Below are 25,000 nucleotides of genomic sequence, written 5' to 3' on the forward strand. Positions count from 1 at the left end.
TGTGAGTGTGTGTGAGTGTGTGTGAGTATGTGTGAGTGTGTGTGAGTATGTGAATATGTGTGAGTATGTGTGAGTGTGTGTGAGTGTGTATGAGTATGTGTGAGTGTGTGAGAGTATGTGTGAGTGTGTGAGTATGTGTGAGTGTGTGTGAGTGTGTGTGAGTGTGTATGAATATGTGTGAGTGTGTGTGACTGTGTGTGAGTATGGATGAGTATGTGTGAGTGTGTGAGTATGTGCTCTCTCTGTGTGCATTGTTTTCCAGTCAGATTGCTTCTCCTTCAGAGCAGGATCCTAGTAAGACTTTGCTTAATTTGCTTCAGTAGCTGCGATTTCTGGATTCTCTCTTGTCTCTGTTGCGTGTTATTTGCCTGAGTAGCCTCGATTTCTGTTTGCTCTGTTTACTCTGTTGTCGCTCACCGTATATAACTTACTTTGTGCTAAATTCTTTCAGGGTTTGCTTTAATTCAGGTTCTCTGTCAATTTATAACTGTGTGCTCTGTCTGGTAGCGTCGCTAGCTTATTTACTAGGGAGTTTGTATTGAATTCCTGTCACGTCAGCTGTTGAGTTGCTGATTTGCGTTTGTTTGTTATTCTCAGCCACAGTCAATTTACACGATGTTCTGAGGGGGCGGGGCTGTAGCCAGCCCTTAAGCCGCGAACGCTGTAGTCACAAGACTCATTAGTAATAGTGCTTCCGCCAAGCGGCAGCTGTAGCGGCAGCTGTAACAGTCTTGTCTCCCTTGTCTTGTCTCCCTTGTCTTGTCTCCCTTGTCTTGTCTCCCTTGTCTTGTCTCCCTTGTCTCGTCGGACAAAGACTCGGTCGGACTAAGATAAGGGAGTCTACCTGCGGGAGTCCACCGAGGAAGGACAACGAGGAAAGCTGAGAGGACTACTACCTGTCTGCCATACCCTCAGTGATTTAATTTCCATTTGTTTATCTGTGTAATTGTGCTTCTACCCCACCTCTCTACTTTATCTATGTAATTGGGCAACTACACTTATTACTGCAGATTCCTTGTCCTGATACTGCCACTCTTTCCCAGTTATCTCTGTCCCTCTCACATTAATCATGTGTCATCTCCCTATTCCTGTTTGAGTTTCCTCTCGCAATCTTTGCAGGTGGCGGCCGCTGCATCCTCGCGGACGCAACCTGGCTAACCTCATCCACCCGCCGCGCTCTGCTGATACGACTGTTGTCATTTCAGGTGGCCTATGGAACTGCCAATCGGCGGTACAGAAGGCCGACTTCATCTCTGCCCAAGCCTCAATGCTGTCCCTGCACTTTCTAGCCCTCACTGAGACGTGGATCATGCCGGAGAACACAGCCACTCCCGCTGCTCTCTCCACTGCTTTTTCCTTCTCCCACACCCCCAGATCCTCGGGGAGGGGCGGGGGAACTGGCTTCCTGATCTCCTCCTCATGGAGCTTCTGAGAAACCTCTCTCCCTTCCATTTCTCTCCCACATCTTTTGAATTTCACGCTGTTTCTGTTTCTTCCCCTTATAAACTACACATGTTCTCTACCACCCTCCAGGCCCTCTGCAGGCATTCCTGGACGAACTGGGCACCCTCCTCAGCTCCTTCCCTTAGGACGGCACCCCCATCCTACTGCTGGGAGACTTCAACATTCCGCTGAATTCTACTCAGTCTGATGGCCTACTCTCCCTCCTTCAGTCCTTTGACTTCACCCTCGCGGACTCCCCTGCAACACACAAGGGTGGCAATCAACTGGACCTTGTCTTCACAAGAGGCTGCCAAGTTCCTGATCTCACAGTCACACCGCTTCACGCCTCAGACCACTTCTTCATGTCTTTCTCCCTCTCAATCTCACCCTCCCTGAAATCCTCTGCTCCCACGCTGCCAGTCTCAGCTAGGCGCAACCTTCGCACCCTCTCCTCTGGTGCCTTCTCTTCTATGGTCTGCTCCTCTCTCCCATCTGTGGAAGCCTTCTCTCTTCTTCCCGTGGAGGAGAAATCCTCTACAGTCCTCTCCGCACTGACCTCCTCCCTGGACACCCTCTGCCCCCCCAGTCACCAAGCTGGCTCGCCTCTCCGCTCCCAGTCCCTGGCTGACTGATAGTATCCATGCTGACAGAGCCAAACTTCACGCAGCTGAACGGAGATGGCGGAAATCGAGAGCCCTCAACGACCTATCCTACTACCACTCTCTTCTTTCTTCTTTCTCCTCTACTCTGTCCTCTGCCAAATCTGCATTCTTCCACTCCAGGATCAACTCTGCCTCTTCTAACACCCGCAAACTCTTCTCCACCTTCTCCTCCCTCCTCCTCCTCCTCCCTCATCCCTATCTGCTGATGACTTTGTCTCCTTCTTCGAGAAGAAGATCAAAGACATCTGCGACTCCTTCCCCCCATCCCCGCCCACCCCGCATCCTGCACCCCCTGCCTCCCCCACTCTCTTTTCCTCCTTCTCCCCTCTATCTGACTCTGAAGCTCTCCTACTTATCAAATTTCATCGTCCTACTACCTGTCCTCTAGACCCCATCCCCTCCCCTCTCATTCAGGCCATCTCGGACGACATTCTGCCCTTCATCTCGTCCTTGATCAACAGCTCCCTGTCTACTGGTACAGTTCCTTCTGCCCTGAAGAGGGCACGGGTCAAGCCACTGTTTAAGAAGCCCACTCTAGACCCAGCTGATGTCAGTAGCTACCGTCCAGTCTCTCTCCTACCGTTTCTCTCCAAAACCCTGGAACGTGCAGTATATAACCAACTCTCTCCATATCTTCTCCAGAACAATCTCATGGACCAGAATCAATCTAGATTCAAAGCCGGCCACTCCACCGAGACGACCCTCCTTGCTGTCTTGGAGGAGCTCCACTTGGCCAGAGCAAAGTCTCTCAGCTCTGTCCTCATACTCCTAGACCTCTCCGCAGCATTTGACACGGTCAACCACCAGATTCTCCTCTCATCCCTTGCTGGGCTAGGCCTCGCGGGATCTCCACTCGCATGGTTCAAGTCCTATCTGTCTGACCGTTCCTACCAGGTCTCCAGGAGGGAATCAGTCTCCTCCCCCCGCCCTTTCCACACGGGGGTCCCACAGGCCTCTGTACTTGGTCCACTCCTCTTCTCTCTCTACACCAGATCACTCGGTCAAGTTATCTCCGCCCATGGTCTCTCTTACCACTACTATGCTGATGACACACAGCTGTTCTTCTCCCCCCCCCCCCTCTGACTCTCAGGTTCAGCCTCGTATCGCAGCCTGCTTAGCTGACATTGCCTCCTGGATGTCTGCTAACCACCTCAAACTCAACCTGGAGAAAACTGAGCTTCTGTTCTTTCCTGCAAAGAACTCCCCTACGATCGACACTGCAATCACCATCGAGGGATCTGTGGTGTTCCCCACCAGAGCAGCCAAAAACCTTGGCGTGACCCTCGACAACCAGCTGACCTATGCCAGTCACATCGCGGCAGTCACTTGATCCTGCAGATTCTCCCTATACAGCATCAGGAGAATCCGCCCATTCCTCACACTACAGGCAACCCAGCTCCTGGTCCAAGCGCTTGTCATCTCCCGCCTGGACCACTGCAACGTTATACTAGCTGGCTTACTGACCTGCGCCATCAGGCCGCTCCAGCTCGTGCAGAACGCCGCTGCACGCCTGGTATTCAACCTCCCTAAGCACTCTCATGTCACTCCACTGCTCACTGCGCTCCACTGGCTTCCGGTAGCTGCCCGCATCCAATTCAAGACACTGGTGCTGGCCTACCAGGCAACAAGAGGCTCCGCCCCATCATACCTTCAGTCCCTAATAACTCCATATACCTCTACTAGAACCCTCCGCTCTACGACCTCTGGTCAGCTGATGGTCCCCTCACTTCGGGAATCCGGCAGCCGCTCCTCCCGACCACGCCTCTTCTCCGCCATTGCCCCGTGGTGGTGGAACGACCTCCCTCATGCAGTTAGGACTGCGGAATCTCTTACCATCTTCCGCAGGAAACTGAAAACCCACCTCTTTAGAACACACCTGTTCCCCAATGCCTAACCTCCCTTCCTTACAAAAAAAACCCCCAAAAAACCTTGTCTTGTATCCATGTTTGTCAAAGTATTCCAGGGGCGCAATACGAAGGGGTATATTGACGCTCAGTCTTATTGCGATGTATGCTTATGAGGTATTAGGAATCCGACTGATGCACTGATTATAAGTTGCTTTGGCTAAAAGCGTCTGCTACATGCTAAATTGTAAATTGTATGTGTGAGTGTGTGTGAGTGTGTGTGAGTAGGTGTGAGTGTGTGTGTGTGTTAGTGTGTGTGAGTGTGTGTGAGTATGTGTGAGTGTGTGTAGGTGTGTGTGAGTGTGTGTGAGTAGGTGTGAGTGCGTGTCAGTGTGTGTGAGTGTGTGTGAGTATGTGTGAGTGTGTGTTAGTGTGTGTGAGTGTGCGTGAGTATGTGTGAGTGTGTGTTAGTGTGTGTGAGTATGTGTGAGTGTGTGTGAGTGTGTGTCAGGGTGTGTGAGTGTGTGTGAGTGTGTGTGAGTGTGTGTGAGTATGTGTGAGTATGTGTGAGTATGTGTGAGCGTGTGTGAGTATGTGTGATGTCAGATGCATGGAGGACGGTCAGAGATGGTGTGAAGAGAGCTGAGTCCTGAGAGGGGGGAACTTTCCCACTGTTTCTCACTGGGACCAGTGGGAAACATTCTGAATTTATCCATTCAAACAGGTCAGGGAACGATGGACGACACCCCATGAATCCTGTTGCTCACACCACGTCTACTCATCTCTCTCACTGCCTGTGTCTTTCTTAGGCTTACAGACACACGCATACACACATACACACAGACACACGCATACACACATACACACACACACACACACACACACACACACACACCACACACACACACACACACACACACACACACACACACATACACACCACACACGCATACACACATACACACACACACACACACACACACACACACACACACACACATACACACCACACACGCTCACACACATACACACACACCACACACACACACACACCATTTGTCTTTTTACCTGGGTGTCTTGACTGGTAGTTGTAGTTTTTAAATATGTAAATTTTAAATGTATAGTCTCCTGAATTCAGCTGTAGTTGTGTGTGTGTGTTTTTTTTTTTAATCCTGTGGTCTCTGACTGTAGTTGTAATGTTGTTAACACTGTGGTCTCTGGCTGTAGTTGTATTGTTGCGCTGTAGTCTGTGGCTGTAGTTGTATTGTTGTTAACACTGTGGTCTCTGGCTGTAGTTGTATTGTTGCACTGTAGTCTGTGGCTGTAGTTGTATTGTTGTTAACACTGTGGTCTCTGGCTGTAGTTGTATTGTTGCACTGTGGTCTGTGGCTGTAGTTGTATTGTTGTTAACACTGTGGTCTCTGGCTGTAGTTGTATTGTTGCACTGTAGTCTGTGGCTGTAGTTGTATTGTTGTTAACACTGTGGTCTCTGGCTGTAGTTGTATTGTTGCACTGTGGTCTGTGGCTGTAGTTGTATTGTTGTTAACACTGTGGTCTCTGGCTGTAGTTGTATTGTTGCACTGTAGTCTGTGGCTGTAGTTGTATTGTTGTTAACACTGTGGTCTCTGGCTGTAGTTGTATTGTTGCACTGTAGTCTGTGGCTGTAGTTGTATTGTTGTTAACACTGTGGTCTCTGGCTGTAGTTGTATTGTTGCACTGTAGTCTGTGGCTATAGTTGTATTGTTGTTAACACTGTGGTCTCTGGCTGTAGTTGTATTGTTGCACTGTAGTCTGTGGCTGTAGTTGTATTGTTGTTAACACTGTGGTCTCTGGCTGTAGTTGTATTGTTGCACTGTAGTCTGTGGCTGTAGTTGTATTGTTGTTAACACTGTGGTCTCTGGCTGTAGTTGTATTGTTGCACTGTAGTCTGTGGCTGTAGTTGTATTGTTGTTAACACTGTGGTCTCTGGCTGTAGTTGTATTGTTGCGCTGTAGTCTGTGGCTGTAGTTGTATTGTTGTTAACACTGTGGTCTCTGGCTGTAGTTGTATTGTTGCGCTGTAGTCTGTGGCTGTAGTTGTATTGTTGTTAACACTGTGGTCTGTGGCTGTAGTTGTATTGTTGCGCTGTAGTCTGTGGCTGTAGTTGTATTGTTGCACTGTAGTCTGTGGCTGTAGTTGTGTTGTTGTTAACACTGTGGTCTCTGGCTGTAGTTGTATTGTTGCACTGTAGTCTGTGGCTGTAGTTGTGTTGTTGATGGTGTCATTTTTGGCTGTAGTTGTATTGTTGTTGATGTTGCAATCTTTGGCTGTAGTTGTGTTGTTGTTAATGCTCTAGTCTTTTACCGTGGTTGTATTGTTGTTGTTGCTGTGGTCTCTGACTGTAATAGTATTGCTGATAATGCAGTCTGTGGCTGTAGTTGTATTGTTAACACTGTGGTTTCTGGCTGTAGTTGTATTACTGTCGTAATGTAGTCCATGGCTGTAGTTGTGTTGTTGTTGATGCTGTAGTCTGTGGGTGAAGATGTATTGGTTTTGACTCTGTGGTCTGTGGCTGCAGTTGTATTGTTAACACTGTGGTTTCTGGCTGTAGTTGTATTACTGTTGTAATGTAGTCCATGGCTGTAGTTGTGTTGTTGTTGATGCTGTAGTCTGTGGGTGAAGATGTATTGGTTTTGACTCTGTGGTCTGTGGCTGTAGTTGTCGTATTGTTGAGACTGTGGTGTCCGGCTATGGTTGTATTTTTTAATCTTGTAATGTGGCTGTAGTTGTATTGTTTTTTATTTTCTTGTCTCTGACCTTGGTTATATTGTTGATAATGGTGTAGTCTGTGGCTGTTTCTTTGTCTTGTTGTTAATGTTGTGGTCTGTGGCTTTAGTTATGTTGTTGTTGCACTGTAATCTGTAGTTGTATTGGTTTTGAAGCTGTAGTCTGTGGCTGTAATGGTATTTTTATTAAAGCTGTGGTCTCGGGCTGTAGTTGTGTTGTTGGTGATGCTCTAGTCTGTGGCTGTAGTTGTATTGTTTTAGACTCTGTAGTCTGTAAGTGTAGTATTGTTGTTGATGCTCTAGTCTGTGGCTGTAGTTGTATTGTTTTAGACTCTGTAGTCTGTAAGTGTAGTATTGTTGTTGATGCTCTAGTCTGTGGCTGTAGTTGTATTGTTTTAGACTCTGTAGTCTGTAAGTGTAGTATTGTTGGTGATGCTCTAGTCTGTGGCTGTAGTTCTACTGTTGACACTGTGGTCTCTGGTAGAGCCCGACCGATAAATCGGTGTGCCGATATTATTGGCCGATATGAGCTAATTGCAGATAAATCGATATTGGCGTTTATAGCAGCCGATAAATGACAATTAAAAAGAGACGGAAGATGGATCCTTCAACCATGTTATGACATTCAGGTCAGCCATGCCCAGTTTTGCTGCTGTAACGTGAAAGTCCATGCAGTCAGTCAAATATCAAAATTGCGTTTAACATTACGGTAGTTGAGTGGTGTAGACTAAGCTATTGATGAAATTGATTGTAGGTTTATTTATGAAACAGCATGGCAGTCCTAGCGAGTAAACAAACAATGGTCCGATCATTTCTCCCTCTTCACTTCTAAAACTTCTTTGGCAACATCGCTTACAGCAGCTTATAACGCTGTCCATGGCTAAATTATGTTAGCGACAAAGCTAGCTAATGCCATGTTTATCAGTGGAAGACTGCTAACGTTAATGAGAAATTAAACTGTAGCGTTTAACTTATTCTGTCTGAATGAAGCAATGGTAAATATATCTGCGACTCGCATATGTGTAATTACAGTCAGTGCATTGAAAATTATTAAACCAGAGGAGACACGCGAATAAACGTGAGCTGAACAAGTATCTACATGGCTTGGTAGCCAAACAGAGCTATCTAGCTTCTCTTTCAAACGTGTAGTGTTAGGGTTAGGGTTAGGGTTAGCCCAACGTTGCAGGTCCTGGATGGGACATGACTACAGTCATGTAGGCAAGAGGCATTCAACAGCAACGTTTGCTCTAGGTCACTGTATCAGTTTACTGCTTTATTCTTCAAAATTTTAACATATTTTGTTTTACTTTTGTTCAAAGTACTATTTATGACAATGAAACAAGTTTATCTTTTAAACTGCATTATGTCATGCTATCTTGGTGAGGACTCTAATAACTACACATAACAAATGTTAGGGAAAATCTCTGTTCATGTTATGTGTATCTGAGGAAAAAAAGAAAGGAAGAAGAATATCGGCTGATATATCATTATCGGATTTTTAAATCTTCGAATATCAAAATCGGTATCGGTCTGGAAACTCCTCGATCAATCGGGCTCTAGTCTCTGGCTGTAGGTGTATGGTTGACAGTGCTGCAGTCTGTGGCTGTAGGTGTATGGTTGACAGTGCTGCAGTCTGTGGCTGTAGGTGTATGGTTGACAGTGCTGCAGTCTGTGGCTGTAGGTGTATGGTTGACAGTGCTGCAGTCTGTGGCTGTAGGTGTATGGTTGACAGTGCTGCAGTCTGTGGCTGTAGGTGTATGGTTGACAGTGCTGCAGTCTCTGGCTGTAGGTGTATGGTTGACAGTGCTGCAGTCTCTGGCTGTAGGTGTATTGATGTGCTGCAGCCTCTGGCTGTAGTTGTGTTGTTGCTGTTGCTGTCTTTGTGTTGTTGCTGTTGCTGTAGTCTGTGGCTGAAGCTGCATTGATTTTGACTCTGTGGTCTCTGGCCGTCGTTGTATTCTGTTTTCTATGCTGTAGTCTCTGTCTGAAGTTGTTATTTTGTTTATACTGTAGTTTGTGGCCATAGTTATTTTGTTGTTAATGCTATAGTTTGTGGCTGTAGTTGTTGCACTGTAATCTTTTGCTGTATTTGTGTTGTTCCTGATGTTTTAGTCTCTGGATGTAGTTGTATCAGCTCAAAGACAGTTAACCAAATCAGTAATCTGCTAGTTACGTTTTAACCTTTTTGCAGGCTACACACATTATCATGATGAAACTGTGTGAAATTATATCTAATGTTATGTAAGCTAGTTTGACAGGAAACAGAATATTGTCGCCTGATGTGTAATAGCATAGCTAGCAACATAGGCTAACAAACATAAGTGTTGCACTAGCCTGTTTCATTACTCATAAAGAGAAGGCATAGCTGCATACCTTTATCTTTTTGCACATTTCTCCTCTTCTTCTTTCTTCTTTTTCCTAAACTGGGCACCTGATGGCTTAGACCTTTTCTTATCCATCTGTGTTGATTTGGCACTTGAGCATCAATACATTGCCTGTCCCCAACACTGTCAACCAAGAGTCAAGACTAAACCAGTTCACCTTGGTGGTGTGCACGCTTGTTTTTATATTATTCTTAACGATTTCACACAAGTCAGAAAAAATGCAGCAATATGTCTGTGAAACTATATATTCACAGTATTGTGAATGAATTGTGGTTTATTTGGTAGCATTTCGTAGTGTGACTGATTTTACTAATTGCGTTAGTATAAAGTTAGAGGTGCAATATTTGATAGATTCCCCCTGCTTAACCGACCTCGGGCTTCCAGTGGGGAGACCAGAGGTCAATTGAACCCCACCCCCCTCCCATTTCGTACTTCTGAGTGGGAGACCCTCCCAGGCAGTGGCCTACCTCGCTCACAAACTAGAATCAGGGCGCCCACGCCGACAACGTTAATTGACCGTGACATGATGTCATTGACGTGATGTGTAAATGAGCGATAGAAAACCAGTTGCACAAATGTCACCGTTCCGAATTATTTTGTGCGGGTGCCCCATGCCAACCCTGGCAAGATGCTGCCCTGGGCGGCTGCCCACGTTGGCCGTACCTAAATCTGCCACTGGTTGTGTTATTGTAATCCTTTAGTCTGTGGTTGTAGTTTGAATGTTGTTAATTGTGTAGTTTTTGATCCTGATGTCTCTGACTGTGGCTCTTACCTTAACAGGTGATATAACACAGAAGGGCTATGAAAAGAAGAGGTCTAAACTATTGAGACCTTACCTGCCCCACCCTCCAGGTAACACCCATCCACCTGTTTTAAACTTTTCTGTGTGCATTATAATACATGAGACATAGATATAGTGGTGAAGTGCCCACAGTGAGTGAAGTCTTCAGGGGATTGATTTGACAGGTAGGGTTATCACAGTGAGTGGAGTCTTTAGGGGATTGATTTGACAGGTAGGGTTATCACAGTGAGTGGAGTCTTTAGGGGATTGATTTGACAGGTAGGGTTATCACAGTGAGTGGAGTCTTCAGGGGATTGATTTGACAGGAAGGGTTATCACAGTGAGTGGAGTCTTCAGGGGATTGATTTGACAGGTAGGGTTATCACAGTGAGTGGAGTCTTTAGGGGATTGATTTAACAGGTAGGGTTATCACAGTGAGTGGAGTCTTTAGGGGATTGATTTGACAGGTAGGGTCATCACCATGAGTGGAGTCTTTAGGGGATTGATTTAACAGGTAGGGTTATCACAGTGAGTGGAGTCTTTAGGGGATTAATTTAACAGGTAGGGTTATCACAGTGAGTGGAGTCTTTAGGAGATTGATTTAACAGGTAGGGTTATCACAGTGAGAGGAGTCTTTAGGGAACTGATTTAACAGGTAGGGTCATCACAGTGAATGGAGTCTTTAGGGGATTGATTTAACAGGTAGGGTTATCACAGTGAGTGGAGTCTTCAGGGGATTGATTTGACAGGTAGGGTTATCACAGTGAGTGGAGTCTTTAGGGGATTGATTTGACAGGAAGGGTTATCACAGTGAGTGGAGTCTTCAGGGGATTGATTTGACAGGAAGGGTTATCACAGTGAGTGGAGTCTTCAGGGGATTGATTTGACAGGTAGGGTTATCACAGTGAGTGGAGTCTTTAGGGGATTGATTTAACAGGTAGGGTTATCACAGTGAGTGGAGTCTTTAGGGGATTGATTTGACAGGTAGGGTCATCACCATGAGTGGAGTCTTTAGGGGATTGATTTAACAGGTAGGGTTATCACAGTGAGTGGAGTCTTTAGGGGATTGATTTAACAGGTAGGGTTATCACAGTGAGTGGAGTCTTCAGGGGATTGATTTGACAGGTAGGGTCATCACAGTGAGTGGAGTCTTTAGGGGATTGATTTAACAGGTAGGGTTATCACAGTGAATGGAGTCTTCAGGGGATTGATTTGACAGGTAGGGTTATCACAGTGAGTGGAGTCTTCAGGGGATTGATTTGACAGGTAGGGTTATCACAGTGAGTGGAGTCTTTAGGAGATTGATTTAACAGGTAGGGTTATCACAGAGTAGCTGTAGATTGGGCTGGAAACCGGCCATTTTGTTTCATCCCCAAACTCCAGGGCCATGGCATCTGCATGGATTTAATTTAACCATGACTTTCACCATCTGATTCCACAAATCAACTATTGGGAGTGAATAATTAGTGATATCGGGGGGTGTGGTGGATTTAAAACCTGGATAAAATATATGCAGATACTGTGGGCTTTGAGGACAGGGTTTTGACAAAGTTAAAGCAGATGCTGCATGTTAGATGTTTGTTGGTGATTAAGGCTCAGCTAAAGTTATAAAAGACCATATATGGTCAGTAATGATCACTAGACATGCTGGCATTCCTTCAGTACTGAAGGACTGAATGTTTACATCATAAACTGAGCACTGAGTATATGTTTTAGTGAAAGTTTATCTTTTCATTTTCCCTTGGTCTGCTTTTCAGTTAAAACGTTTTTGTGAAAGAGACTGAGAGAGAGAGAGAGTGAGACAGAGAGAGAGAGAGAGATGGATAAACGGAGAGAGCGAGACAAAAAGAGAGAAATGATAATCTGTGATTGCTGTAGGGTCGGACCGCTGTCCTGTGACTCCATCCTCCTCTCGTTACCAACGGCGACGTTCCTCGGGCTCACGCGATGAGAGATACTGCTCAGGTACAAGCAGAAAGATGCACATGCCGTGACCCACCCACACACACACACACACACGTACACGCACACAAACACACACACACACACACAGACTAACTCACACACACATATACACACGCACATACACATACATAGACGACACATAGATACACAACGTAGACAACAGAACAACAGGGTATACTTCCATACTACACACAGACGGTGTATACATAGTTACACATAGTCAGACACAGACCCACCCTATACAGATGTGCAATCTGTGCTCTCCATGTGTTTGTGTTTTTGTGTATATGTATTTGTATGTGTGTGCGTGCATGTGTGTGTGTGTGTGTGTGTGTGTGTGTGTGTGTGTGTATTAGGGGTGGGAATCACAGAATAACTCACAATACGATACTATCATGATACGTCGCCCACGATAACAATGGTATCATGATACAGGGATTCTGCGATACTTTATACATAGCAAGACAATCATCTACGATACATCGTGATATCTGTGTAACTAAGGAACAAAAAATACGCTAAAAAAGGCAAAAAGCAGGAGTTATGTATTTATTCACTGCATTGGGGTGTCAGTTTCACAGAATTTGACAACTGAGATGGAACAATATACAACAAAGTGCATACACATATTGACTGCAAGTTTTCCATGTCCACGTGTGAAAATTGATCAAATAATGTGTTTTTCCTTAATAAAGGGATACGAGGAGACATTTAAAAGCAAGATTATTTAATTTAAGTAAATACAAAAAGTACACTAGGTTTTTAATTATTTCTGCTTCAAACTATTTATTTAATGATTATGTAATTATTTATACTTTAAACTGCTTTAAACTGTACAAACAATATGAGCGGTATCCTCTATGATGAATTAGCTCTTCTGAGTTCTAAAGGCCAGAAACAGTCTGCTCAGTCTGTTCACTCAGAGAGGATGTTATTGGTCCAGCAGCTCAGTCTGTTCACTCAGAGAGGATGTTATTGGTCCAGCAGCTCAGTCTGTTCACTCAGAGAGGATGTTATTGGTCCAGCAGCTCAGTCTGTTCACTCAGAGAGGATGTTATTGGTCCAGCAGCTCAGTCTGTTCACTCAGAGAGGATGTCATTGGTCCAGCAGCCTTTGGCCTTTGCACTGATGAGTGGATCACGTGATTTTTTTCAACAGACAACATTGGTTCAGCGCAGTGATCACATCATCATCATTGCTGTTGTGTTATCAACCTTTTGCGGAAAAAAAGAATAGAGGCCGCTAGGGCTGAATTTTGTAATACTTTTTATTCACACGCGTGCTCCTCTACGTTTTACAGTTCACACACGTCTGTTTTTAGTCGCAAATGTGAGTGAAACACTCACACTGTCGAGCCCTGATCATAAGGAAAATAACACGACTCAGTTCATCTCAGCTGAATTTTCCCATTTAATTCTGTGAACAAAATTATCTACTATTTGCAAAAAGCATGTTTCACATCAAACTCATTATTCGCTGTATTCTGGAAGGCGAAATAAACCCTCACTCTCAACTTGAAACCAGACAGCACGTTATGTAGGAGTCTCTGCAGCCATCTTGGCGACTCTAACTTCCTTTCCAATTTCCGCTGTGATGCAAGATAAGAACGAGGTCGAAACAAACAAGGCGTGGAACGAAACAAACAAGGCGTGGTAGCATTTTTTAGTCATTTTCATTTTTTAGTCATATTCATTTTGTAGTCATTTTCATAGGACCAATATGCTTGGTGGGTTAGCTAGTAGGAGCATGAAAATGTATGTGGAAATAGCTTAATGTATGGTCATTTAGTGTACAAAGGGCCAGTGTCCTTTAGGGATGGGCGAAAAAATCGATAGTGTAGTATCGTGATATTTTTCGGCACGATATTACATCGATACAGCGGTGCCAAGTATCGAGATTTGTTTATTTAATATTCTTGTATGACTTCGATACCGGTCCCTGAACACTACTCTTTTTGATTCCAATTTTGTAAAATCCATTTTAACAAAAAGAAAATTACATTACACATTACGGTGCAAATCTGTAGGTTTATTTTTCAGCTCCTTGGAATTTTTACATACTCAAAGCAGTTTTGTAACGTAAAAAACATGTCCACATGTATATGTATGTATGTATGTATGTACATACAGACAAACACACACACTTGTGTGTAGGTATATCTTTTGTATATATGTGTGTGTGTGTGTTTCCTTCATCTGTAGACGTGTACTCTGAGGCGGTCCAGGCAGCCTTACAAAGACAGAAGGAGAAGAAAATGGCTGTGCCCATGCCTTCAAAACGTCGCTCACTGCTCACACAGACGTCTGTGGATGCTTACACACCACCAGGTTAGAGAGTGCATGTGCGTTTGTGTGTGCGTGTCTATGCACGCGTGCGCGCGTGTGTGATTTCGTTTTGGTCTATTTGAGTGTGTGTCCAGCCTTTTTTCCTGTATTTAGATTTTGTTATCAAAGGTCAATTCCATCCCAACCCCCACCCACACACAACAATCAAATCAGGAAATGATAATAATGATAATAATAATAATAATAATAGCAAATATAGCTGTAAGCAGCAATGAAAGGGCCAATCACCACAGGTCCACCAGGTAGACAACTAATCAGAACAACCTCTGAACAAGACACCAGTCCATCCCAGGGTGAACAGACACATTAAACTGGTTTCCATTGCAGTTTTGCGTAAAATAGAAGTCAATAAAACGAATGGTGTTTCCATCGAGTGATGTTATGTGATTAAGGCTGAGTTTTCTCCTCTCGCGATAGTCATTCCAATTAAACATGATCTGCAAGATCTTATAAATTTTGGCACAGTGATTTCGATTGCATCCATCACAATAGCTGTGGTAGTGTCTAATCGAAGGCGATGAGGGCATGTGATGCACGCAGTGATGGAAAGGCACCCCCCTTATGGCTGGCAGCGGCCACATATCAGGGATTTCTGGGAGGTCAATGTCCGCAATGATTTTACAGAGGTCCTGTGGATCCAAAACTTCCAAATGACTCGCTCAACATTTGATGTGACGCCATAGGACCATATGAAGTCTATTATGGCTCTTCGTGTCATGTCATGTGACTTTAATGTGAAAAAATGTGTTTCCATTTCAATTTGGTAAAATATTAGCCGTTTCTCAGTATGTGTTCTTCTCTGTACTTGCGTTCTCATGGACTTGTGAAATGTCATCAGTCACGGCCTAAGTACTATTCCAATTTTAAGTTCACATCTAGCCAAGTACAGATGAAATACCCAGATATGTCCCCGATTTGTGGGTTTTATCAAGGAGGCATAAGGAGGTGACTTGTGTGGATTGGGTGGTCAAGTTTCCCATAATGCATTTCTCACAAATTTCACACAAAGTGGCAGAAATGGTGGCAGATGAACTACCGCATAACTGTAAGTTTCGTATTATGACTGTTGTTCTGTCACCAAATTTAGTTTTTAAGATTTTTCAGGTGAGAAATCAGTATTTCAGAATTTGAATATGGGTGAGTAGGACCTCCTTGAAAGTCCTAAATGTTTGCGGATGTGACATCTGCTAGTGGACCGAGCTAGCCAGCTCTAGCCAGCAGCCCTTGTCAGCTACGTCATCGGGAGTCTGGACTCCCGAGCTGAACTAGCAAGTCCAGACTCCCAAGAATTGGAATCCTTATTTAACGTACTCCATAATGAGAAACAGTTATTGCTTTGCCAAATCATCTTAAAAACCACCTGTGCGAACGCATACACTTTTTAGCAGTATATCAGAGTTTTTTCGAAAGTCATGAGTCTCCATCACTCGTTTTTTAGTTCGCCATTTCGAATTGCGCATTAAGCAGGTTAATGGAAACCCGCCTATTGAAACCCACATGAACACAGGGACAGGGTACAAATTGAATGCAGACACACCCCAAACTTGAAACCTCAATATTGCTTGGCAGTAGTGCTACCCATTTGCACCACTGTACTGTCCCCCACTACACATATGTCAAGCTTAAACATAAGCGGTGTCATAAAATGCAATGTGCCTTCTAGGGGTGAGAATTGCCACAGAGACGACGGTATGATACTGTCACGATATTTGTGCCACGATACAATAGTATTGCAATTCTTTAAATTTTACGATACAGCAAGTGTTATGATTCAGTTCTGAACACACACACACATGAAATGGGGTGCGGTTTTAACCTGACTCACCCCCTAGTCTCCTGGTAACTCCAGATGGTGCCTTGGTTTTTCAAAAAATTAAAAATGGCGGCAGATCCAATATGGCGGACTTTAGCAGCAATGGGTGCATTCGATATCAAGATGACTCAAAGATTCAGGGTAAAAAAGATTATGACTCTAGGCCAAACGGTTCAAAAGTTACAAGCAAAAATGTAGCTTGAAATTTGAGATTAGCCCTCAAGTTGGTCGTATTTCCCAAGTATTTGATTTTCACGCAGCACTGTTTGCAAATGGCATGTTGCATATCAGGCTCATTATTCGCTTTATTCTTGAAGCTGAAATAAAACCAAACTCCCGACTTGAAGGCAGATGGCACGTTACGCACAGGAGTCTCTGCAGCCATCTTGGTGACTTGGTGGGCTTCATGGTGACTCAGTGGTTAGCACTGCTGCCTCACAGCAAGAAGGTCCTGGGTTTGAGTCCTGGCCATCCCATGTCCTTTCTGTGTGGAGTTTGCACCCTCACCCCTATGGGTGCTCCGGTTTCCTCCCACCACAAAGACACGCATGCTAGAATTAGTATTCCTGTCAGCAACATTGACCAAGGTGCTGGTAAAAACGCCTGGAGTTAATCCCCTGGTGCCGGCACTGGCAGCAGCCCATTTCTTTGGGTAAAAGACTTTTTGAAGATTAAATCTTAATTTTGAATGAAAATAACTTCATTTGACATGAATTTAATAAATCACACTGAATAAAATAAGGTATGGTGATATATTTTCTACATCTTTTAGATGAAATCACCACATTTAAACAAAAATAAAATATAATCACTTTTTCAAATAAGTGAGTTTTTAAATAAAACTAAAAATAAACTAGCTTACTGGGATTTCTAATACCACTGAACAATTTCCTCGTAAAAAGCAATCATTTTACAGATAAATGGCGCCATCTGCTGTTGTTAATATATAATACCATTAAAAAGTTTAGTCCTTGAATGTAAGACAACCCCACTTTTCAGATGTAATTTCTGAAGTAGAAAAAAAACCCTGTCTTACATTCAGGCCAGTATGGAAAGTCCAAGTGTTTCTTCAACATTGTTTAGTGTATTAGTTGTGGCAGTAGGTGTAAGAGATGTGCCAATTTTAAGTGCCACAAACTGATTGTATCTTAGCAGCCATGCCATTTGGACATTGAACTATGTGTTCATTTCCCAGTCGGGAACCTGACTTTTAATGATGTAATGATCCACATGATGTAATGATCCCCAGAAAATTGGTCGCAACATCTACTTTTCTCTGTGTGGTCTTTGCCTCATGATGTCCATTGGAACAAAGTTTAAAATCTAAGTACATGGACACATTGGTGTTTAAAACTGTAGTTCAGTAGAGCGCCCCAAAATGGCCAAATGGCACTAAACTTGGTGTGTGCCACCCAGGCCTCATGGTAAGCATGTGCACCGAGTTTTACGCTAATGAACAAAAGCATTACAGAGATATGGCCACTCTTCCTTTATGCCGCCCCTCATGGGTGAATGTGTGGATACACTGCAGCCATATCGTTCAAACTGCCAACTATGCTTTACAACTCTTAATGACAATGGTCCAAAGAGGTAATACACAAAACCTCATTGTGCCATAACTGTAGGAGGAGATGGTTAAATGTGCTTTTGACAAAATCAAAGATGGACGAAACACAAAATGGCTGATGCGGAGATGTCATAAGTTCCCGGTTAGGATCTGCTTTCGTGCCACAGTAATGGGGATGTAAATGTTTTTTTTAATGGTGTAGCGCCTCCAAGTGGCCACTTTTCATGAAACTTGGCACATACCCAGTATTCCTAAAACCAACAAAGTTTGGCATCACTCCAACAAATCACTGCTGAGATATAACTCACTTCCCGTTTCTGTGGCTTTTACCATCACATTTCATTAGATGACTGAGGCTCTATCAGTGGATCCATCATAACTCTTTTGACAACTTTTGGTCAGAACCCTCTCTTGATGGCTCAAGGCAAAATTTGATGGTTATACAGTCAGCAGTCAAGGACTAGTTCGCAAAATTAGGTTTTTCGAAAACATTAAAAGTGGTGGAAGATCCAATATGGTGGACTTTAGCAGCAACGGGCGCATTCGGATCAAGATGACTCAAGGATTCAGGGGAAAAAAGATTATGACTGTAGGCCAAACGGTTCAAAAGTTACAAGCAAAAATGTAGCTTGAAATTTGGCCTGTTGGTGGCACTACAGAGATGGATTGACTGACCTCAAATTTGGTGCCTGGATATTTTGAACTGTCCTCTGTCAATTTCACAACTTCTTACTATACGGTTCTAGGGACTGCTGTAGACTCCCAGAGGAGAAAGTATACTAATTATGAAGAACCCTAACAATCACAATAGGTCCCTGCACTTTCAGTGCCTGGCCCCTAACCTTCGGTGCTCGGCCCCTAATGATGGTAAGAAGTATGGGCGCTGTTAAACTTTTATTAGCGATACATTCCCTTTCTGGCCTTCCACTAACATTAGTCTACACATACACTGACTGACTAGCATACGCTGTCTGTATTACCGACTGACTAACGGACCATATTACTGTCTGACTAGCTGACTGTATTATAGACGGTTACTGACTGTATTACGGACTGACTGACTGAGTGTATTGCTGACTGTATCACTGACTGACTGAGTGTATTACTGACTGACTGACTTTGTTGTTGACCGTTACTAACTGTGTTACTGACTAACTGACCATATAACTGACTTACTGACTGTGTAACAGACTGACTCACTAAATATATCACTAACTCACTAACTGACTGTATAACTGACTGACTCACTGAGTGTTACTGACTGACTGTTTTAGGGACTGGCAGACTATAGTACTGACTGACTGACGGACAGTATTACTGACTGTTACAGACTGTCACTGAGTGTATTACTGATTGACTGACTGTATTATTGAATATGACTGACTGTAGTTCTGACTGATTCACTGGCTGAGTGTATTACTGACTGACTGCATTACTCATAGACTGTACTACTGACTCATTGACTGTTATCAATAGACTATTGTACTAACTGACTGACTACAGTACTGACTGACTGACTATATACTGACGGACCTACTGTGGTACTAATTGACTGTCCAACTGTTATTGACTGACTGACTGACTGACTGACTGACTGACTGACTGACCAACTATATTACTGGCTGACTGAGTGTAGTACTGACTGACTGACTGTTATTGACTGACTGACTGTTATTGACTGACAGACTGACTGTTGTTGAATGACTGACTGACTGTTATTGACTGACTGACTGACTGACTGACTGTTATTGACTGACTGACTGACTGACTGACAGACTGACTGACTGTTATTGACTGACTGACTGACTGACAGACTGACTGACTGACTGAGTGTTATTGACTGACGGACTGACTGACTGTTACTGACTGACTGACTGACTGACTGTTATTGACTGACTGACAGACTGTCTGACTGACTGTTATTGACTGACTGACTGACTGACAGACTGACTGTTGTTGAATGACTGACTGACTGACCAACTATATCACTGGCTGACTAAGTGTAGTACTGACTGACTCTCTGACTGTTATGGACTGACTGACTGACAGACTGACTGTTACTGACTGACTGACTGACCGACTATATCACTGGCTGACTGAGTGTAGTACTGACTGACTGTCTGACTGTTATGGACTGACTGACTGACTGTTATTGACTGACTGACTGACTGACTGACTGACCGACTATATTACTGGCTCACTGAGTGTAGTACTGACTGACTGTCTGACTGTTATTGACTGATTGATTGACTGACTGTTGTTGACTGACTGACTATATTACTGACAGACTGAGTGTAGTACTGACTGATTGACTGTTGTTGACAGACTTACTGACTAACTATATTACTGACAGACTGAGTGTTTTTGACTTACTGACCGACTGACTGAGTGTTATTGATTGACTGACTGTTTTTGACTGACAAGATCGACTGACCGACTGACTAAGTGTTATTGACTAACTGACTTTTTGACTGACTGACTGACTGACTGACTGTTATTGACTGACTGACTGACTGAGTGTTTTTGACTTACTGGCTGACTGACTGACTGTTTTTGACTAACTGACTGTTTTTGACTGACTGACTGACTGACTGACTGAGTGTTTTTGACTTACTGACCGACTGACTGAGTGTTATTGATTGACTGACTGTTTTTGACTGACTGATCGACTGACCGACTGACTGAGTGTTATTGACTAACTGACTTTTTGACTGACTGACTGACTGACTGACTGTTATTGACTGACTGACTGAGTGTTTTTGACTTACTGACTGACTGAGTGTTTTTGACTGACTGACTGTTTTTGACTGACTGACTGACTGTTATTGACTGCCTGACTGACTGACTGACTGACTGTTATTGACTGACTGACTGACTGTTATTGACTGACTGACTGACTGACTGTTATTGACTGCCTGACTGACTGACTGAGTGTTATTGACTAACTGACTGTTTTTGACCGACTGACAGACTGACTGAGTGTTTTTGACTTACTGACCGACTGACTGAGTGTTATTGATTGACTGACTGTTTTTGACAGACTGACTTATTGACTGACTGACTGAGTGTTTTTGACTTACTGACCGACTGACTGAGTGTTATTGATTGACTGGCTGTTTTTGACAGACTGACCGACTGACTGACTGCTATTGACTGACTGACCGACTGACTGACTGCTATTGACTGACTGACCGACTGACTGACTGTTATTGACTGACTGACTCACTGAGTGACTGTATTACTGACTGACTGTTATTGACTTACTGTTATTCACTGACTGACTGTATTACTGACTGTTATTCATTGACTGACTGACTGTTATTGACTGACTGACCGACTGACTGTTATTCACTCACTGACTGACTGTATTACTGACTGTTTTTGACTGACTGACTGACTGACTGTTATTGACTGACTGACTGACTGTTATTGACTGACTGACCGACTGACTGTTATTCACTCACTGACTGACTGTATCACTGACTGACCGACTGACTGACTGCTATTGACTGACTGACTGACTGTTATTGACTGACTGACTCACTGACTGACTGTATTACTGACTGTTTTTGACTGACTCACTGACTGACTGTATTACTGACTGTTTTTGACTGACTGACCGACTGACTGACTGTTATTCACTCACTGACTGACTGTATTACCGACTGATTGACTGTTATTGACTGACTGTTATTGACTGACTGACCGACTGACTGACTGTTATTCACTCACTGACTGACTGTATTACTGACTGAAGGACAGAGAAATGTGGCAGCTCAAAAGGAGGGGCCTTTAAACATTTTGCTTGAGATTTCCTGATTGAAACATTGAACAGATGAACAGCACAAGGAGACGTGGAAATAGTGATGTGGGTTGTTCTGTGCACCGTAGATTTATCTCTTATTCAATCACATTCATTATCTGCCTTTGGTATGCTCTCTTTTACCAGTAACATTTGGTCGCAATTAGTATTTTCTCTAATCGCCTTGTTGTCTTGTGGGATTGGGCGCGTAAACAGAATCTAGTTCTTTTAGCTTCCATTCCATGTGAGTTTATAATTCATCTTCTTTGTGTTCTCATGTGAGTTTATAATTCATCTTCTTTGTATTCTCATGTGAAGAGTATAATATCATTTGCCCTCTTCAGGCTCCTCCTCCTGGCTCCCAGAGTACTGTGCTCATTAGACGTCTGGAGAATCGTTTAACTCCATGTTGAAGTCAGTTCCTCCTTAATTCTGATTTATGTCTGTGTACAGACTCCTCGTCGGGCTCAGACTGTGAGGGCAGCGCCAGAGTCGAAGCTTGGATGAGCCACGCCCTTCACTCTTCATCATCAACAACATCGTCGTCATCATCACACAGCACTGGCTCAGCAAATGCAGCACGACTGGCTGACAGCAGCACACACACATACAACAGTGAGTAACACACACACACACACACACACACACACACACACACACATACAACAGTGAGTAACACACACACACACACACACACACACAACAGTGAGTACACACACGCTATGACACATATACGCACACAGACACACACGCTAAGACACATACATGCATACACACACACACACACGCTAAGACACATACACACACGTGCACACACACACACACGAGACCAGGCCTGCCAATATTGCATGCTGTAGTGTGATAGCAAGTACTCCAGCTAACTGGCTAAAGTCAGGACTGTGTTGTGATTTTCGTAAAAATGGCCGGTGAGTATTCCAGTAGCCATCTGGTTTTAGCATCTGTTTACCAAATATGTACAAAATATCGATTGTATCGATATTGTATTGATGTCACAATTACAGAACAGAGTAGAAATTTACCATGGAACATTTTTAGTGGTGTTTCTCCAGAAGGGAATAAAACTAAGATTCCCACCCAGAGGCTCTCAAAGATTCCCATTCCCATTCCCAAACTGTGTTCCTGTAGACAGATAAAACATTAATAAACTGTAAGTTCCTGTAGACAGATTACACATTAACAGACTGTATGTTCCTGTAGACAGATAAAACATTAATAAACTCTATGTTCCTGTAGACAGATAACCTTTGACTAGACAGTGGACAGGTAACGCTTTAGTGTAAGCTCTAGAAAATGATACTGAGTAGATGTCAGTGTGTATAAATGATACTGAGTAGATGTCAGTGTGTATAAATGATACTGAGTAGATGTCAGTGTGTGTACACGATACTAAATGATACTAGATGTGGTCTTTTGGCCTGGACTGATGCATGTATTATTCCTGCTGCATCTTTTCCCCTCTGTCTGTTTCTCTCTCTGCAGTTGGTCCAATTTCTCACCTGTCTCTGAGAAGGCGGGGTTTAGGGGGATTGGGCGGGTCAGTGGAGAACGGGAACATGGCCCGGCGTTCTTATGACTACCCATCTGACCGGCCCTGGTCATCACTGGACTCTGAGGGTCAGTGCCCCATGTCCTCTGCCCTGTCTCTGTTTTCACACACATCCCCACATTCTGTTCAGTTGTGCCTCCTACTCCTGTTTTTGATATTGTTGTTGTTGTTGTTGTTGTTGTTGTTGTTACTTGGTGGTATAAGTTGTGTTTTGGGTGTTGTCATAGATGAGGACATTAGAATAATTGCGTATTCTAACCACCCTCTCGTAACCCTCTCCCTTGGAACAGACAGTCACTCTGCCCCCCCTGATGTCACACCCTTACACACACCCCACATACAGTGGCCCCAGGTCGCACACCCGACCAAAGCTCCACCTAAATATGGGAACGCAGAACTCATGGAGACAGGAGACGGTGAGTATGTGGTATGTAGTGAGTGAGTGAGTGAGTGAGTGTGTGTGCGTGTGTGTGCGTGTGTGTGCGCGCGTGTGTGTGTATGTGTGCGCGTGTGTGTGTGTGTGTTTGAAAGAGATCATTGAGATTTCTTTGTATGTACTGATATACTTGTGTGTTTCTGTATATGTGTGCGTGCGTGCGTGTGTGTGTGTGTGTGTGTGTGTGTGTGTTCGCGCGTCCGTGTTCGTGGTCCATGTTGGTGTCTCTGTGCGTGTGTGCTTGTCTGTGTATTTGTGTGTATTCGCGTGCATGTGTGTGCATGTGTGTGTGTTTTCTGTAGGTGTACCTGTGAGCAGTCGTGTGTCAGCTAAGATCCAGCAGCTGGTGGACACACTGAAGAGACCCAAACGCCGGCCGCTCAGGGAGTTCTTTCTGGATGATTTTGAGGAGATGCTGGAAGGTTGTGTTGTGTTTCCATGATTACACCTGTATAATTATTATGGTTTTGTTCCAGTGTTCATACAGTCGATCAGTAAAAGGTAAATAAGTGAAGATTATGATGGCACCTCTCATGATTTTTGCCCTAACGTAGAGGAGCCACGCCAGTGAAACTGGCACATGCCAAAGTGAAACTGGCACATGCCAAAGTGAAACTGGCACATGTCAAAGTGAAACTGGCACATGCCAAAGTGAAACTGGCACATGTCAAAGTGAAACTGGCACATGCCAAAGTGAAACTGGCACATGTCAAAGTGAAACTGGCACATGTCAAAGTGAAACTGGCACATGCCAAAGTGAAACTGGCACATGTCAAAGTGAAACTGGCACATGCCAAAGTGAAACTGGCACATGTCAAAGTGAAACTGGCACATGCCAAAGTGAAACTGGCACATGCCAAAGTGAAACTGGCACAGGGGTAGACTTGGCCAAAGTGCCGCACGTTCGGTTGTGGTTATCAAATGTTTTTCTAACGTTAGCATGTTCGGTTGTGGTTATCAAATGTTTTTCTAATGTTAACACGTTCTGTGATGGTTATCAAATGTTTTTCTAATGTTAACACGTTCTGTGATGGTTATCAAATGTTTTTCTAACGTTAGCATGTTCGGTTGTGGTTATCAAATGTTTTTCTAACGTTAGCATGTTCGGTGATGGTTATCAAAATGTTTTTCTAACGTTAGCATGTTCGGTGATGGTTATCAAAATGTTTTTCTAACGTTAGGTCAATGTTTTCTGAGTTTAGTGCAGCAGCCGGACCCCTCCCTTCCTCGCCCAGAGGGGCCGGAGTCGATGCCCATACAGGGGCAGGAACTGTGTGTAGGCAGCCACTGTCCCACCTCCCTGGAGGCGGCACTTCAACGGTGGGGTTCCATCGCCCCCAAAGCTCCCTGTCTCACAACGTCACACAGCGATGGCAAACACATCTACACACTCACTTATGGTAGGAATCCACTGTGCGTGGGTGTGTGTGTGTGTGTGTGCGTGACTGCGTGTGTATGTATGTGTGTGTGTGTGTGTGTGTGTGTGTGTGTGTGTGTGTGTGTGTAGTGTGTATGCATTTGTTTGTGTTGGGTGTATCTTATGGATCTTTTCTGGAGAATATATTTTATATGTCATATTCCTAGAGAGGAATCTCCTGCATCGAAGCCTGTCATTGGTCATTTAAC

At 43.9% G+C, this 25,000-nt stretch overlaps 1 protein-coding gene across 1 annotated transcript in view; it reads left to right on the forward strand.

The window, feature by feature from the left end:
* dip2cb (disco-interacting protein 2 homolog Cb) overlaps nt 1-25,000 on the forward strand; it is a 78,887-nt gene that overhangs the window by 12,521 nt on the left and 41,366 nt on the right. Inside the window, exons 2-9 of the mRNA XM_030773686.1 lie at nt 9,879-9,950; nt 11,758-11,844; nt 14,046-14,171; nt 21,825-21,986; nt 22,872-23,006; nt 23,229-23,354; nt 23,677-23,796; nt 24,577-24,774. Of these exons, the coding sequence (XP_030629546.1) occupies nt 9,879-9,950; nt 11,758-11,844; nt 14,046-14,171; nt 21,825-21,986; nt 22,872-23,006; nt 23,229-23,354; nt 23,677-23,796; nt 24,577-24,774 (1,026 nt within the window). The remainder of the gene's footprint in view (nt 1-9,878; nt 9,951-11,757; nt 11,845-14,045; nt 14,172-21,824; nt 21,987-22,871; nt 23,007-23,228; nt 23,355-23,676; nt 23,797-24,576; nt 24,775-25,000) is intronic.

The sequence above is a fragment of the Chanos chanos genome, chromosome 5 (assembly GCF_902362185.1).
Source record: "Chanos chanos chromosome 5, fChaCha1.1, whole genome shotgun sequence".
Classification (NCBI taxonomy): Eukaryota; Metazoa; Chordata; class Actinopteri; order Gonorynchiformes; family Chanidae; genus Chanos; species Chanos chanos.